Source organism: Mycteria americana, chromosome 2 (genome assembly GCF_035582795.1).
Source record: "Mycteria americana isolate JAX WOST 10 ecotype Jacksonville Zoo and Gardens chromosome 2, USCA_MyAme_1.0, whole genome shotgun sequence".
Classification (NCBI taxonomy): domain Eukaryota; kingdom Metazoa; phylum Chordata; class Aves; order Ciconiiformes; family Ciconiidae; genus Mycteria; species Mycteria americana.
The window spans coordinates 165,988,742-166,006,356 of NC_134366.1; the positions used below are offsets into that span (position 1 = coordinate 165,988,742).

Sequence of the window (17,615 nt, forward strand, 5' to 3'; positions counted from 1 at the left end):
CAAAATCCCCAACAATTATGTGAGAAAAGGTAAATATTTGATTTAAAAATAAACATTTTTTTAGTTCTTTTAAAATTCAGTGGCTTTTTAAAAAATAGATTTATACCATGTAAAGTCTGAGTAGAATTCTAGACCCCAAGATTTTAGAAAATAGTTGGCACCTGTATAACTCAGTCTTCCTTTTCATGACCAACTTGAGATCTGTTAAAGGGCTCAGTCCTTTCATTTTTCAAGAAGAGCACAATTGTGATTCTAAATTGTACTTGGACATGTTATAGTATTTTGCTGATTAAGGTCTGTACTTTGGCTTGAAGTGGGCACCCCGAGTCTTTAATTGTGGCTTGAGAATGCTTACTCATTCCTTAGTAAGAGAATGAATAAGGAATTTCATCCTAACGCTTAGCTATATCATTATACTAAATCAGTACTCCTTCTGATACTTTTGTAAAGCTGTTAATATGTAAGGAAACATGTGAAGATAAATCTTCACAGATATTTTGTTGGTCTCCTTCCATAGTTCTAACAAATACAGAATAATTTATGCAATTAAAACAGATTCTCCCATTTTCATTAAACTAGAACATAACTGTTTAATGATTAGAAAAGGACTTTAGGATCCTGATACCCTACTTTTGAACTTCATAGGTAATAAAACATAAATAGTTATTAAATTAAAATTGATCTGTCTAATGTGATTGAGCTAGCAGAGTTCTCTTGTCTTGTAATAAATGCAGTGCAAGCTAGATCCAAGACTTTTTCTGTATGCGTGTGGTTTTTTTTAAATGAGTTTGTGATCTGTTATTGACATTAGTTTAGATGTGAGCTTGAAGTTCTCCTGAACTGACAGAACATTATTTTTGCAAATTGATTCTGATGTTGGAATTGCAGCATGGTGAGAAGTGCTGCTTGTGGGGAGGAATGCTTGGATTGCTGTAGAAACCAATGAGCTTGTGTGCCCACAGATGTCCTGTCTGGTTTCTACAGAAAACTGAGACACCTAAGACTTGCTGATTAACAATATGTGTATATATAACTACTTCTTTGTGCATAAATATAAAGCTTTCTGTTTCCTAGACTGACCATCTCCTAAACTGAACAGTTTAGTTTGGGAAACAGAGTGGCGGTAGCAAAGGGACATAGCCTTTAGGTACTGAAGATGCACAGAAGAGCAATCAGCTCCGTGTATGTTCCGTGTGTACTGTGTGGCTGATTAGAAATTACAGGAGGGGGGAAACTGCTTTTTAATTACCTGGGATACGTGGTTCTAGATAGGCATATGTTCTACCCTTAAATCTCACTGTTTTGGAGAGGAGAAGACAATTCAGAACCTTGTAACAGCTGCTATTCAATTATTCTGGGAAACCTGAATCCAAGCTGGAGCACTTTTTAGAACTAATGGGAAAGATAACAACCACGAGGATATTTTGTAATTCAGATTAACCTAGAAGGAGGCTTTTTTAGTGTAACTTCTTTCATGTCTGTTTAAAACTGTTAAAACTGAAAAGTTATTGAAGAACTTCTGCTTGTTTGTTTGTTGTAGCACAAAGCTGCTCTTCTGTGAGGGCAGGATGAACTAGGTAAAGCTGTCTGTACAGAAAAGGAAGTGTGTAAAATGGAGTGTATGGACAGCTCTGAGGACATGTTCTTGATTATATGTAAAGAGATTTTTTTCAAATTTTTTATTCCAAATTATTTTAATGTTCTTCTATATGTATGTTCACATGTCCAAATTGCAATATCCAATTTTGTAAATACTTTGTGGGAAAATCAAATGGGTAGGTATAGGCACAAACACGGTACTTAATTGAAGATTGGTGAGACTTGAACAAGAATTTGAGTTCTTAAGCTTATGTATCTTCTGTGACTCTGTTTTTCAAAGTAACATTGCAACATTTTTGTTTAGCATTTTATTTTTCAATAATGTCAATACAATTTAAACACTTTGTTACTGAACAGGAACAGATGTTTTGTCATGTTTTGAGCCCTGTGTATGTGCCTCAGAAGAATTGCGGCACTCCCTTTTCTCAATGTAGATACCACAGTATGGTTCTAGATTCACAGAAAAGTTTTCATCCATTCTACTTCTTATGTTGCTTTCTATGTACAATGTATGTGTGTGTCTGTGAAATCAAATTTATGTAATGTGGTATTGAACTACTTGTATACAGAAAGTTTTCTTTTTAATTAGGAAATGTTTTTCAAAATTTGTGTATAAGTACTGAATTCTATAGCTGAGTGTGCTCAAAGGACGGTAAAACTTGTTTTTGAAGCTCTGGCCATGCTTATGTTGGCATTTGGGGTGTTTTAATAGAAAAAAGGATATATAGAACAACACACTCTTACATGTCCTCCTACCTACAGTTCAGTGGTTTACTCTGAACTGGTTAAAATCTAGTTCCCTGAGCTAAACCTTCCCAATAGCTTTGAGGCTTCCAGAAAGAAGGCTTGTGAACCTTTGTTTCCTTATTGTCAGGACCTTTAATCATGACGCACATGCTGTTTTCACTCACAGAAAGCTTCTCATACCTTATTTTTATTCATGCAGTTCAAATGACAATGTGGTACGTACTCCCTGATCTATTTCAGCACTGCGCATCTGGGCAACGTGCTGCAAGCCACCATTGGGCAGGAGTGGAGAATTTAATCCTCCCAGCCTAGATAACTGCAGTCATAGGATACCTATGATAAAGAAGTGACACAGCTGTTCTGAGCATCCTTTTCTCTGAGGAAAAAGATGGGCAGCAGCATAAGATTCTGGGAGGTCTTACCACTGCAACTGTGTTCCTCCCCCGTGGATTGGGTCAAGAAAACAAGCTGCATCATCTTAAGAAAATAGAAAAAGTAGCAGTAGTCAGGAAACTTCTTCATGCTTCTCTACATTCAGATTTTTCAATGCACAAAGTTTCAGGTGTTTATCCCCCTGAGAAGACTTGCAACCCTGGGCAGTTGCTGACCAGTTACTCATTGGTTTGAAGTGAGCTTGTCTTCTGTAGGGCAGGTGTGGTGATGAAAGTTTACCAGTGCCATCCTTCAAGCTCTCTTCAAATAGTGCAAATGTGTAGTATTGACAAAACCTTCATGACCTTCATCTTCATGTAGGGAGTGTTTGACACTGTTCCATCTGTTGCTTGGTATAAGGAAGCCACAGCTTCAAAACCAGAAGATTCTACTATGTAATACAGATTTCAGTTGACCAGCAAGGTAGATCTTTAGACATTTTGGCAACTTTTCCATGTGTCAGGAGTCATTCCAGTTTCTTTTGTGACTCTGACTTTGGAATCAAGACATCTGCTGAAAGGCAGAACTGTTCATGGTGTTTCAGTGACCATTTGTGTTCTAAGAGATGCTAAGTAATCCATGTGTGCTACTGCCATAAGCCTGAGACTTTAAATGTACCATTAATTGTAACGTTACCACATTTACAATGGGAGCTTGTGTACATCACAACATCACTGCTAGATGGTTGGCTTTGCTTTAGCCCCTACTTAATAGACTATCAACATACCATGTCCTAATGCTCTGCCTAGAGTTGTATCCAGACCCGTGCTCTTGTCCCAGCTTCTTGTTGATGCCCTCTTCTTCCCCTCCCCTCTCATCCTCAAAATATGTGCATATACAAGGGCTGTTGCTTTAAAGGCAATGGCTTCATCCTGTAGCAAAACAGAAGTGTTCAAACAACAAAATGACCTTCTTCCTTGCTGGGAATGAGGGCTGTGTCCAGTGATCTATGAGGAAATGCAATGGGAAAGGGAGCGTGGGAAATCTAGTTTAGAACTTTTAAAACTAGAACTGGGTGGGGGGGTGGGGTGGCATGGAGAAAGTCCCTGTCAGCTGTCTGCCTTGCTGTCTGAAGCTGGGACTGGGAAGAAAAGGTACGACCAGCTTGAGCATCTGGGTGGGATTCTGTAGCCTGGGCTTAAGTAGCAGCCACCAAAGCTTAGTGAGGCATTTAGCCAAGTATATATATTTTTACCTGTAGTTGGCCAACCTGCTGACCAGAAGTATGGTTTGAAGACCCCAGAAGGAGACAGTGGCTCTTTTGGAATAGTTTTGCCCCTGGCACCCTTCAAGAAATGCTTGTTCTTGACCCCTGGCCATCCTGGAGACAGGCTAAGTGTTGCTGCTTGTTCTGTTGCCTTTCAACCATGCCTTCCATAGTGTCTTTCCTCTCCGTCAAGCACAATATCCATCTCAATCCTGAGGTGCTAAAGCGTCTTCTGTAGAATGGTCTTCCATGTTAGATGCTACTCCCTACCTGCAACAAAGTGGGAACAAGGTGGTAGGGGAGGTGCAGGTGTTGCAGCCCCCATCCTCAGTGGAACCCGTGGAGGAGTGTAAAGCAAGTTTGTTGGCCTTTGAGTGCCTGCAAAGGTTATAGCACACTTATCTGTTACCTGCAGCTATCCTCTGCGGTTGTGAAGTGTTTAAGGATGCAGTATTCTGAATATTGCTCATCTGGGTTAGAGAATAGGTTAGGGCCAAGGTGAAGCCAGGCTTTGAACAGGATAGTCTCTCTGGTACTGGGAGCCTGCTTCTATGCCAGGATCATCACTGTGCTGGGGAGACTCCATTCCCCTGTACCCACTGATCTTGGGAGGAGCCAGGCGTTTGGACAGGGAGAGACAGCAAAGTGTTCGTGTTTAAGTAGCGAGAGTAGAAGGCAGCTGCTGTGGTAATGTCAATCCTTCTTTACTTTTTTTATTCCAAATTAAATGGTAGGTAAAGGGTATACTGCTGGCTCAGCGTGTTACTGGATGAGGCCTTTAAATACAATGGGTGTTTTGTCAGTGTTTGTTATGAATCTTCTCCATGCTCTACTGCTTGTTTGGATGGAGGAATAATGCCAGTTCATGTGCTTCAGAGATTACACAAAGCGCTATGAGCATCCTTTTCCCTCCCCTTCTCCTTTAGTCCAGTAGTTTGCTTATGTCCCCTTTTTTCACTGATTTACAAAACACCTCGCTATAAAATGCACAAGTCTAGAGCACAGGTCTGATGAGGAGCAGCTGAGGGAACTGGGGTTGTTTAGCCTGGAGAAAAGGAGGGTGAGGGGAGACCTTATCGCTCTCTACAACTACCTGAAAGGAGGTTGTAGAGAGGTGGGGGTTGGTCTCTTCTCCCAGGTAACAAGTGATAGGATGAGAGGAAATGGCCTCCAGTTGCGCCAGGGGAGGTTTAGACTGGATATTAGGAAATTTTACTTCACTGAAAGAGTTATCAAGCATTGGAACAGGCTGCCCAGGGAAGTGGTTGAGTCACCATCCCTGGAGGTATTTAAAGGACGTTTGAATGAGGTGCTTAGGGACATGGTATAGTGGTGGTCTTGGTAGTGTTAGGTTTATGGTTGGACTCAATGATCTTAAAGGTCTTTTCCAACCTATACGATTCTGTGATTCTGTAAAATCAGTATTTGTTTAGAAATAGGGGTATCATGATACAAACTTGATATTGAAAGCAGGAATGAAAGTTGGACTTTACCAATTTCGTTTACTGTGACCAGGTTATCAGTGCCAGCTGTGATGGAGAGGGGTCAAGGAGATTTATGTAGATGTGTCTTTCCAGGTGTCTTCTGAATTTGGAGTGACAAAATTTCCTTTTTGTATTACTTTAGTGATGAGAAGTAAATGACCTTGTTCTGCCCAGCTAAATAGGAATATAAGTAAGGACCAGAACTAAAAAGCAAAATTCATAATAAGCCATAGAGCTTCTTTCACTGGAACCAGATTAATTTTAGATATTCTTAATACTGTATTAAAAATAGAGAGTGCTGGTACTATCTCAGAGTAGAAAAGGAGGAGGCGGTGTTGAAGAGAACAGAAATGAGCAAGTAAAACAAAGTTACTATGTGAAAACAACAAAGGTGGGAGAAAGAAGAGACAGTATGGAAACACTGCAGGCTGTGGAACTTGTGAAAAAGAATGCAACTGGAGAACTTGATGTAATGGAAAACTTCCTTTTAATGGATTAGAAGTCTTTAAAAGACTCTGTCCCAAAGATAATATCTTCCCTGGGGATTTGTTTTAATTGCTAATGGTTCTGAAAAGAATAATTCATTGAAGAAGCTTAGTGGGAAGCCTTATTTGACTAGGTTGGATTTTTTTTTTCTACTTCTTACTAGTAGCTTGACACGCATTGTCATTTCTCATTTTCACAAAAAGCTTATATTCAAATTATTTTTACATGCTTGTCACTGTAGCATGCTGTGCATTTCTCCATGTTGATTCAAGTGTAGAAGAACACACCTTGAAGTCATATCGCACCAGAATTAACTTTATAATTAGCTTTACAGCTCTACTGTAAGAATAAATTCTTGGGAGAAAGTTGGGTTTTTTTTCATTTGTTTAAAGTTATCTGAGCACCAACATATTTTTAAAAATAAATGTGAAATTGCCAATCCTAGGTAGTGGATGGAATTTTCCACGTTGGCTGTTACTGAGATTTTGCTGTCATGGGCGTCAGAAGTTAACATAAAGATGAATATCGTGTTCTCAAGACAGAAATTTCATCTGCATGTTGGACATTTGCTTTGCTGCGTTTAGGTGGAGAGAGGCTAGAAACCAGCTGTTTAGATGCCAAATAGCACTAGGGTGGGAGGTGGAGGAGAGGCTTATCTGGGGGATGGGACTTCATCCTGTCTAAATGATGAGTCCTCTGTTCCCTCTGGGAGTGCATTACAGGAACACTGCAATGGCTGATGAGCGCGTCCTTACAGCAGTTGTTCTTTTTATAGCAGGTTGAAGAATATTTTTAATTAACTCCCTTATATGGCCAGAATATTTTCCTTGTTCTAAAATATTTGATCTGTTTTTAATAGCAGAAGAGAAATGCCCTTGAAAATAGTTTTAGTTCTGAAGTAAATGCATCAACTGATATTAACAGTTTATTCAAAACTAACCAGATATAGTTAGTGCAGTGGTTGAAGTGTTATTTTATGCACTTTCCTCTGGATATTTCAAACAAATTTCTTTTTGTTTATATTTCTCATCTCAGATATAGAAAAATAAGTCAAATGAAAGTTTAATGTATAAAAGTGAAGTACTCAATTTTTATGTAGTTATATTTAAGTACATTGAGCAACCAAATGTAATTTTAATATTGCTCAGTTTCTTGATATTAGCAAAACACGCATTTATCTGTAGATTCAAACTTTTATGTTAATTATACTATTTTTTAATAGAATAAGATATGATTGGTTTTTTTTTTTTTTAAATCTTGGAAGATAGACAACAAAGATATGGACGACCAGATCCAAGCTTGGGACATAACAAAAATATTCAGTGAGTGAACATGAAATTTTGTTTCAGGTTGTTAATGTTCTGCAAACAGTTGAGAACGATATTAGACAGCATTACAAAATTTTAGAAGAAATTCTAGCATTAGATAAATAATACAATCCATTTGTTTTCTGTTTTGGTAGGTTTTGATAAAGAGGAAAATAATCTGGCAGTTTTAAACTTGATGGGCAGAACTTGGTGTTTGATGTTTAAAGCCAGCTTGAAGGTTTCATTTTTCTGTAATTTTGTATGAGTAAGATGTACCAGTGAATATTCAGACAAACTCATTTGAAATAAAACTTTCTTGGAATGTGTATTTTTCTAATTCACACTGTAGGGTTTCTTTAGTAAACTATGTGATGACATTTTCTGTGCAGCTCAGTGTTTTCTCTGAATTTATTTGCAGTCAACACTAGTTTATTAGCACTAGTCTCTTAAGTCTAGAACTGGTATGGAATCGTTATTTAGTGGAAATTATTAGTTGTGATTTTATTAAAAACAGTACCTTATAATTTTGCAGGGTTTATAAAAGCACCGATATAAACCCCCTGTATTTTGTGTTACCCAAATGGATTTACTGTAGCAAGTAAAACTATAAAGTGATGAGAAGTAATGGGAAGCCAGAAAGTAACTTCAGAATTGCTTAACTCAAAATTGATTTTCTACCTGATGTATCATAATTATTGTGAGTGAGGATGTTAAGGATTTAAATTCTGTAATCCTTGTTTCTTAAATTCTGAGATATTATTAGAGGTAATGTTAATTTCATTAACCCATTAGTTTTTAAAATGCTTCTCTAATCTTAAAGATAACCCCTTCTTTTTAAAAAGCCTTTTTGGTCAGCAGTCTGCCTTAATTTTTTTCTGACCATTCTCAAGCAAGATCAAGTAAGTAGGTTTTGCTAAAATATTTATCACTCCACAGTGATATGCAGCTGCTGACTGAACACAGTTTTTTCTGAAACTATACTGATTTTTTGCTTCTAGTCGCAGAAATAATGAACTGCGTGTTCCGGGGAAGTTGAAATAATGAAACTGGCTTTGTGCAGTTTCATTCGATGAGCTGTGAATCACACATTGACGATGTATCTTTTATTCTCTTCTCTTTTCTTGTGCCTGGCCTTGTTAACAGAATTTGATACTGAAGTTTTTCACGTGTTTGGTGGCTTTATGTAGATGTCACAGAGCTAATCAGATAAGCTTACAGTACTGCAGAGCCCTCGCGTGAAGTAACCGCTTCTATGCTAGTGTGAGAGAGCAAATTTCTGAAAAAGGAGAGAGTACCCGGGGAGTGAAATCATATCCAGGATGAGGCAGTATGTTCAAGTTCCAACTGTTGAGCAAGAAAAAGCCTATGATTATAATTCTGCTTTTGAACCAAGACCATGTATGTGTTTGGGTAGGTGAAATTCCCATTTTCTGATCATATGGACTGTTTGTTTCTTCTTACTGCTATTGTGTAGAATAAATGTGTGTGAAAAGAAGTACCCATACAGCTGGGAAATATGTACAGTCTTAACACGTAAAATGCAGATTACAGGACTCCTTTAGCAGAAGAGAACATGCATGTTTAAACTTGGAAAATCCCACTATTAGACAAGTAAACAATTAAGTATTCTTTAAACCTTTTACATATCATGTAACAGTGTGAATTTATTTGTAGATACTGCTTTAACCTTTATATTTACTTGTATAAAATGATGTAAAGATGTCTTCAAGGGGGAGACCATTAAAATGAAAATTTTGCCTGACAGTGAAAGGGAATTTTCATAGGATTTTTCATCGATAAACCTGTATAAAATGGAACAGGTTCTTTTTACTTGGCTTAGTGACTGCGTTCTGTAGACCTACAAACCAGCTTATTTTTGTGAAATAAATGTGTTTACTTGGATCAACTTTTATCTGGGTTAAATATGTATCCAAGAAGTACAGAATGCGTTTTCAATTGCTTAGCTTCTGTCCATCTTTTACAACATTCATCTTTTCTTGTCTACGTAGTGAAATGTTCCTAGATTTTGTTTTATTTTTTTTAAGTTCAATCTATTTTTAATGTATGTTGTTAAGACTTGATTTTTCTGTGTTTTTTTATATAATCATGCATTTTTTTTAAACCTATTCCTGTGTTTTTATTAATCTTTCCCAGTTATATCAAAACACTGAGAAATGTTTAATAGTTTTTCCACAAAATCTGTCTCATGACTTAATTATTTTGGGGTTTGCTGTTGGTTTTCTTTTTTGTGTGTTCTTTGGAGAGCTTGTCACTTAATTTTTTTTCTGATAGTGTTCTGCTTAAATTTCTCCACTCAAAATTTCTTTGGAGGCTGAAAGCTTTGATAGATTAACTCTTGCTTTCTGATACTTGAATGGTCTGTTTAATTTAGGAAGTTCTTTTAATGACATTAACATTCATATTAATTTTAGTTTTATATTTCAATGATAGATAATTCTTTGAAAAGTTTTTTGTTCGTTTGTTTCATGTAAACTGTGCTATAATTAAATACATAGCAATATAAAGATACTACTGAAAATCCAGGATGGGGAGAAGAGAAAATTTTCGAATCTTATGTAATATACTTATTGTTAGGCCTTTTTTTATGTCATATTTCACTGTGTGCCATAAATTTGAAGAGGAGTATTTGAACAATATTGAGTTTCCATTAACTGAAACCATCTGGTAAGGCTTGCAGAATGAGTTGGTACTGTTATCTGATATTTTTTATCCTTCTCAAAGGAGTAACTGTATCCAGGTTTTATGTTAAATTTATGTAATTAACACGGTTCTAAAACACCGTTTGAAGATTTAAGTTGTGGTTCTTTGCAAGGATTTTCTTCTGTCACTTAAAGAAGGAGAAACTAACTCTAAAAGCATTTTTAATTGCCTCTGTCTTGCATGCAGTCTTTTACAATATTTTCTGTTCTTGTTATGTTTTAGATAGCTGTAGCAAAATATTTTACTACAGTTATTGTAAGGATATTTTGTTATACTTAGTAGCGATCAAACATAGTGTTTACTCTGGACCAATGTTAGAGGTCCATAAGGTAGAAAATCAAGTAGGAAGGCACAAGTACGAAGAGGAGTGAGCCAGGTGCAGAGCTGCATACCTAACTCAAGAAACATTTAACAATATTAGGTCTTGTTTTGGTGGATTTTGATGGTCCTACTTGAATTTCCCAATACTGAGTGATATACTAGACACTAGTGAAGTACTCCTTTCTTACTATGATTTTACTTACTTTTAAAATGTTACACAACATTGCTCTCAATAGAATATTTTTGTACAACTGAATTATTTCTGTTTTAAGTCAAGCAGGTTTTTAACGTCTTTTGATACTTACTTACATTTTCCGGTGGCATATGAAATAGCTTTGATTTTTAGCTACTTAGTACCTGCAGCTTTTATGTAAATGTAGATTTTTACATTGGTTAGAACTCTGTGAGTAGATGTCAACAGGAGTCATATGAAGAACTTGACAGTAGTAACAAAGTAGTATTTCACACTAATTCTCAATATTCCAGTTGTTTATTCCTTGAGTGTTTTTTGGTTTCATAGTTATGTATTTAAGTCATAAGTCTGTCTTCATCTTACTGGTGATATATGACTCTATAATTCATTACCTTAGTTAAAAGACCACTGAGGAGAACTTAGAGTTAAAGCGTTAAATCTATCTTTGCGAATTGTTTTTGATTAATTAATTGCAAGAATTAAGTTGTCAGACTATGAGCAGAATTCTCTTTTTTTTTGTCCAAGAAAACAAATCAGAAAACAGGTGGAATAGAGGGAGAATGTCTACTCATATAGAGTCAGTAATAAAAACAAATACAGCAGGGGAAGTCTTTGTCATGAATCTCCCAGGTGTTCTATAAATATGGTGAAAAACAACTAAGGTTACTTGGATATCTTAAATTAAGAAAAACAAATCCTGATGTATTTGTCTAATACTTCTTCACAGACTGCAAAATTTGCAGATAAATTGTAATCATCAAAGTTACTGCCAAGATATCCTGTATTCTTTTCCTTATTTTGATTTGCAGTAAAAGCTTTTGCAGCTTTTACTATTTTTAGCGAAGTGTTTTATGATTTTTTTGAGTACATAAGTGGATACATTTATGATATTTGTAAGATATTTAGCTCCTTTGAATGCTGTAGGTATTGAGATTTGAAAGACCGGAAAGCCACTGATCTGCATGCATACTTGGTATATTATTAAGTGTATTATTTACTACTTAGTGGCTCTTGTGCATCAAAGCTGCTTTAATCTGTTGATCTGAGACCTGACCAGTGAGTTAGTCTGATAATATGTCCACTGAAACATTTAAAACCTGATTTGTCAAAACATTTAAATTCCTTGGGAATAAATCTGCACTGATAAAACACTTGGACAGATATCTAGAAACATTGTTTTAGGGTTTTTTGTGCTGAGATTTTACTTCAGGTAAACTGGAATTATTTTGAAGTTCTAGCAGTCCTGAATGAATGCTAGAAAAAACAAACCATACTTTGTAGGTTTCTATCTTTTTAGAGCAGGTAGTGTGACTCTTTTTAAATTAATAAAATTGCAAGTTACATGTATTGTTCTAATTATCTTTACATGAGTACAGTATTAGTAGTAAAGTAGAAATAAGATCAGAAAAATACCTTTCTTCACTTCAAGTGACTGTCTTTTGTCCGATGCCCAGTAAAATGGCGGGATAATGAAGGGAGAGCTTGTTTTGTATTTTGTGCTTTATGTTGCTGTATATGGTTGCCTGTAAAACAGAAGATTTCATAGTTGACTTTTTTTTTTTTTTTTTGTAGAGGAGGGAACATAATGCATGTTTGGTTATGTTTTCAAGTGGTCATTCAGAATGAAGATAAAGCAGCAAATGAAGTAGCCTTGTTTTTAATATTACTAAATTTTGAAGTTTCTTGATTTTTCTGCATGTTTTAAAGTATGGTTGGATGACAGGTGCATTCTAATACTCAACATGCTTGCATATTTTCTCATATATTACATTATTATAGTAGTTTTGCTTATTTGACTTCTCACTCATTTTCAGTTATCTTAATTTTGCTTTATTGCTGATAGTAACAAGCAGCTGAATTCACTGTATTTTTTTTTTTTCCTCCTTGCTTGTCAGTTAGTCACTTAAAATCAAAATACTGGAGTTTCTAAGACTTACTTCTAAATTCTGTTGGGTAAATTTCTCTGCAGGAGTGTGCTGTTGCTGTGCTGCTTTGCGACCTCGCTACAAGCGCCTGGTAGATAACATATTTCCTGAAGATCCAAAAGTGAGTGATGACTTTAGAATTTTAAGGGAAATGGCATTTGAAAATTTTTGATTAGTAACAAATGCTTTAGCAATTTTTAAATTTTTTTTTTCTTGTCTATTTTCAAATTTTACTTCATAGCTTTAATAGAGGTTAGTATAATAATTTAGCTGGAAAGGAACCTCTACAGATCATCTGCTCTAATTCGCTTTTCAAACCAAGGCTGTGCATATTAAAGAGTGAAATTAGTATGTTTTGTTCAGAGAAATAGAGATTCAATTAAACAGGCTATTCTGCAGCAGAGGTGGCACTTCATAACTACTTAGAACCACAAACACTTGTTTTGTTATGTTTGCGGGTATGAACATTTTCTGTTTTCTACAAGATTTTAATTTTCTAACTCTTGACATATTGACTGTGTAAGTTTTTATAGTTCTGGTAGACTGTTGTGATCCAAAGAGGTTTTTTTGTTGTTGTTATTTAATTTCTCCAGTTATTCATATTCAGTTTTTCATTTCATTTGAACAGCCTTGGAGCTATATTACAGCCCAGCTCTTACTCCGTGTGAAAATAAATAACTTCTAGTTACTTTCTTACCATTGAGTTATTACCATTTAGTAATGCCTATATCTATACATAATCACGTGGTGGTTCAGACTAAATCGAGAGCTTATATTTCTGCTGCTGTTTTTTTTTTTAAATGTGTTACCAGATTTTGTTATCTTTTATTATAGTAGAAGCAAGCAGAACAGTCAGCATTTGTATAACGTCTGGCTTGTATCTTATGAAGTACGTGGGCTTTTCTCTAAAATGTGTTGTTACTGAGTGCTAGTTACTATATAAGTGTATGTTACTGGCTTCAAAGAAAATGTTTTTCATGTATACAGTATGTTGAAACCATGGAACAATGTGGTTTTATTGAACAATATAGATTTATTTGTTTTAATCTACTTGTTTGATACAGGTGTAGAAACACCTGGAATTGCTACAGTTGTAGTCTTATAGCTTTAATCTCACTCAGTAGCTCTGAGTTGGCACTCCTTAGTCTCTGCTTTTGTTAATATTCATTGCAGGACACAAGCGAATCCATGATGTTTCACTGAGTTACAGTGAGTTAATAATGAGTGTGTTAAAAGCTTCAAAGTAATTTATTTGAAAAAGATAATATTTTTCTGAACTTCTAGGGAAAAAAAAAAAAAGCGTTATCCTTCTTACTTTATAGTTTTAATTATAACCTCACCTGAGGAGATCCATATCGCAGTTCACCTTGGAACTAATATGTTAATCTTTGATCTTGTTCTAACAATTAGCCTTCGGGTGCCCTGTATGTCAGTCTTGTCCAAGATGTGACACTGAAGAAATAAAATACTTAAACTACAATCTTGTTTGTATACAGTATCAAATATACTTCTTGAAGGGGAATGGGAAAAGAAAAAAAAATTACCTCTTACCTCAGAGCAGATGACATATCTGACTAAATACCATCTTTTGGAATACCTGTTCTCCACATACCGCCCCCCCCCCCCCGCCCCCCCCCCCCCCCCCCCAAAAAAAAGAAAAAAAAAAGATGGGGGAAGATAGTTGCTTCATTTCTTTAAAAAATATTTTACTTAGTTTTTTATGTTGCTGACTTTTGCAGCTAAGCTATTGACAATTTTGCTCAAAAGTGGTTTTTTTTTTTCAGTAGCCTATTCCTATCTGTATGGCTCAGATCTTTAAATGTTGAGTAGACAAAAGGAAAAGCACTTCAAAAGTTTTATACATTCTGTGAACTTTTTTATTTTATATTTTGTATGTCTGTTTTTAGGATGGTCTTGTTAAAGCTGATATGGAGAAGCTGACTTTCTATGCGGTTTCTGCACCAGAAAAGCTGGATCGAATTGGTGCTTACCTAGCAGAGAGACTGAGCAGAGATGTTGTCAGACATCGCTATGGGTAAGGAAATAAGTCACAGCATTAAAAATAGATGTTAACAGGTAGCTGCATTTCATCATATTTGTTCTAATCGTGTTTAGGAGGTAAGACAGACCCAGTCCCTTTGTGGTGAGTTAACCTTGGCTGGTTGCCAGGTGCCCACCCAGCTGCTCCCTCACTCCCCCTCCTTGGCAGGACAGGAGGAGAAAATAAGATGGAAAAGCTCATGGATTGAGGTAAGTACAGGGAGATCACTCACCAGGTACTGTCATGGACAAAACAGACTTGACTTGGGGAAAGTTAATTTAATTTATTGACAATTAATAACAGAGTAGGATAGTGAGAAATAAAAACAAGCTAAAAACACTTTTCTCCCACTGCTCCTTCTTCCCAGGCTCAGCTTCATTCCTGAATCCCTCTACCTCCTCCCCCCCAAGCAGCGCAGGGGGATGGGGAGTGGGGGTTGCGGTCAGCTCATAACACTTTGTCTCTGTTGCTCCTTCTTCCTCACGCTCTTACCCTGCTCCAGCATGGGGTCCCTCCCACAGGATACAGTCTTTCATGAACTCCAACCTGGGTTCTTCCTATGGGCTGCAGTTCTTCAAGAACTGTTCCAGCGTGGGCCCTTTCCATGGGGTACAGTCCTTCAGGACAGACTGCTCCAGCATGGGTACCCCATACATCACAGGACCTGTCAGAAAACCTGCTCCAGTGTGGACTTTTCTCCATGGGCTGCAGCTCCTGCTAGGAGCCTGCTCCAATGTGGACTTTTCATGGGCTGCAGCTTCCTTAGGGCACATCCACCTGCTCCAGTGTGGAGTTCTCCACAGGCTGCAGTGTGGATATCTGCTCCCCCTTGGACCTCCATGGGCTGCAGGGGGGACAGCCTGCCTCACCATGGTCTTCACCACGAGCTGCAGGGGAATCTCTGCTCCAGCTCCTGGAGCACCTCCTCCCCCTTCATCTTCACAGACATTGGTGTCTGCAGGGCTGTTTCTCACATTTCTCTCACTCCTCTCTCACAGCTGCTGTGCAATGTTTTTTACTCATTCTTAAATATGGTATGACAGAGGTGCTACCAACGTTGCTGATGGGCTCAGCTTTGGGCAGCGGCGGGTCCATCTTGGAGCCAGCTGGAGCTGGCTCTGTCTGACATGGGAGCAGCTCCTGGTGTCTTCTCACAGAAGCCACCCCTGCAGCCCACCTGCTACCAAAACCTTGCCATGTAAATCCAATACAACCTTGAATGTCATTCAGTGTATTGGGAAGGCGGGATATCTTTCTTTTCAGCCCTTTTAGCTAAATTGTATTTAAATGTGAACTTTAAAACTCTGTCATACTCTCAAGTCCTATTTGAGCTAGAAATTTGAAAGAATGTAGAGTCAAAAGAAGAGAAGATTTTGAAAGAATGTGGAAATGGAGTAGGAAAATATTGAGTCTAGGAAGTGGCAATATCAACCACAGGCCGCCTTCATAATGCCAAAAGCTATTTTTATAACTTTATAGAATGGGTTAATGACCATTCTTTAGGGTAATTAATTTTGTTCCCGGCTTTTCTTTACTGTTTTTCGTTTACTTAGCATGTTGTCTGACTGTGCAGGAGCATGAATAAGTTGTTGGCTGTCGGTAATGGGATTTGGATAGATAGAGGAGCTGTAGACTAGAAAGCCGGGATTTATAGTTGGAAATAAAATGTGCTAGAAAAGAAAATTGAACTATATTTACTCTGTTACCAAGTATTATGTATGATATCTCTTCTAAAAATACTCTATTCCCCTCCCTGCCCGCCCCCCCCAAAAACAAAAAGAAAAAAGATGAATGTAGGAAATACCAATAATTTCCATTTTTAGATAATGCAAAAATATATGCCTTCCACTCTTTTTTTCTATTTTTTGTAGTAATAAGTACCTAAATTGAATTAATTGAGGTAATGATAATGTAGCATGTGTTTATGTGAGTCTCTCTAATTAATTTTCAGGTATGTTTTAATTGCCATGGAGGCACTGGACCAACTTCTAATGGCTTGCCATTCTCAAAGCATAAAACCGTTTGTGGAAAGTTTCCTTCACATGGTTGCCAAGCTTCTGGAATCAGGCGAACCAAAGCTGCAAGTTCTTGGAACTAATTCTGTGAGTAAACTCAGATACTAAACCAAATTGGAATAAATCTTTGCGTATTTGCTGTGGGAAAGTAGTTTCAGAAGTCACAAAGTATCTGCCAGTTAACATGAATTGAAAAGATTCTATATGTGGCAGGGTATACCATTTGGGCCTAAACACAGAGCAGATACCAGCTGGAGGCAGAAAAACTGTTTCCTTTCAGTCTCTAAGATTCTTTTGATGGCTGGGCTCATTCCCTGCAGAAATAACTGCTTCTTCTGGAAGGAACAGGAAAGCTGTTCTGTGAATTCATATTTTGAATCTTTAAACAGACCTCCTGAAGCCACTGTATAGGTAAGACAGTGTTTTCTTGCTCTCCAGCAATGAGAGCGATGGTGTGAGAAGGAGGAAATAACATCCTTCTCTGCAGCACTGACACTACAAAGGAAGATTCCTATTAGCTGAAAAGTAGCCAGGGGGCAAACACTTTCAGTACTACAACCTCACCATCTTATTAGCTTAAATATTTCAGGAGTCAGACCCAGGCTTGAAGGGCATAACTAAAAGTGTCAAAATGAAGATTTGGAGATCTAGTTTTCCAAATACAGTGGTAGGTGCAATCAGTGTTATAGTTCTGTCATACTTCCCTTCTAACCATTGTATTTCCAGCTGGTACAATAGGAGTCTCATAAATTCCAGGATTGTGATGTGGACTGTTTTCACTTAGAGTGATTGCTTTTACGTGAGTAAAGAAGGAATGCTTGCATTCTTTGTACATTGCCATTGTTAGCAGTGTGGGTGTTCGTTGTAGATTCTGTAAAACTGTTGGGCTTTCCTTTGGGCATGGTTCCCAGTTGATGGAATTAAATGGATTTGCAGTTCAGGGAGGCAGGAGGGTGTAGTAGAGTGATGCTACTCTGGAGTAGAATTTCTTGTTATGGTGGAATGCAGCGTTCTTGCTCTGATGTGGGGGAGGAGTGTCCCCTTGTGCTCCAAACTAACAGGGCAGCTTTAGTGAGGGTAATGAGACAAATATATTTGTTTGTTTATTTTAATATCTTTGAGCCAGACTACCCGGCT

The 17,615-nt window shown here is 37.2% G+C and overlaps 1 protein-coding gene across 8 annotated transcripts in view; it reads left to right on the forward strand.

The window, feature by feature from the left end:
* The window catches only part of EFR3A (EFR3 homolog A), a 91,716-nt gene that overhangs the window by 12,577 nt on the left and 61,524 nt on the right, over window positions 1-17,615 (forward strand). For 5 of the 8 annotated variants that reach the window (XM_075495282.1, XM_075495278.1, XM_075495275.1 and 2 more), the window contains 4 exons: window positions 8,481-8,672; window positions 12,467-12,543; window positions 14,330-14,457; window positions 16,415-16,565. In XM_075495282.1, coding sequence (XP_075351397.1) covers window positions 8,582-8,672; window positions 12,467-12,543; window positions 14,330-14,457; window positions 16,415-16,565 — 447 coding nt within the window. In that variant the 5' untranslated portion in view covers window positions 8,481-8,581. The remainder of the gene's footprint in view (window positions 1-8,480; window positions 8,673-12,466; window positions 12,544-14,329; window positions 14,458-16,414; window positions 16,566-17,615) is intronic. The other 3 variants (XM_075495279.1, XM_075495281.1, XM_075495280.1) reach the window with 1 other exon arrangement.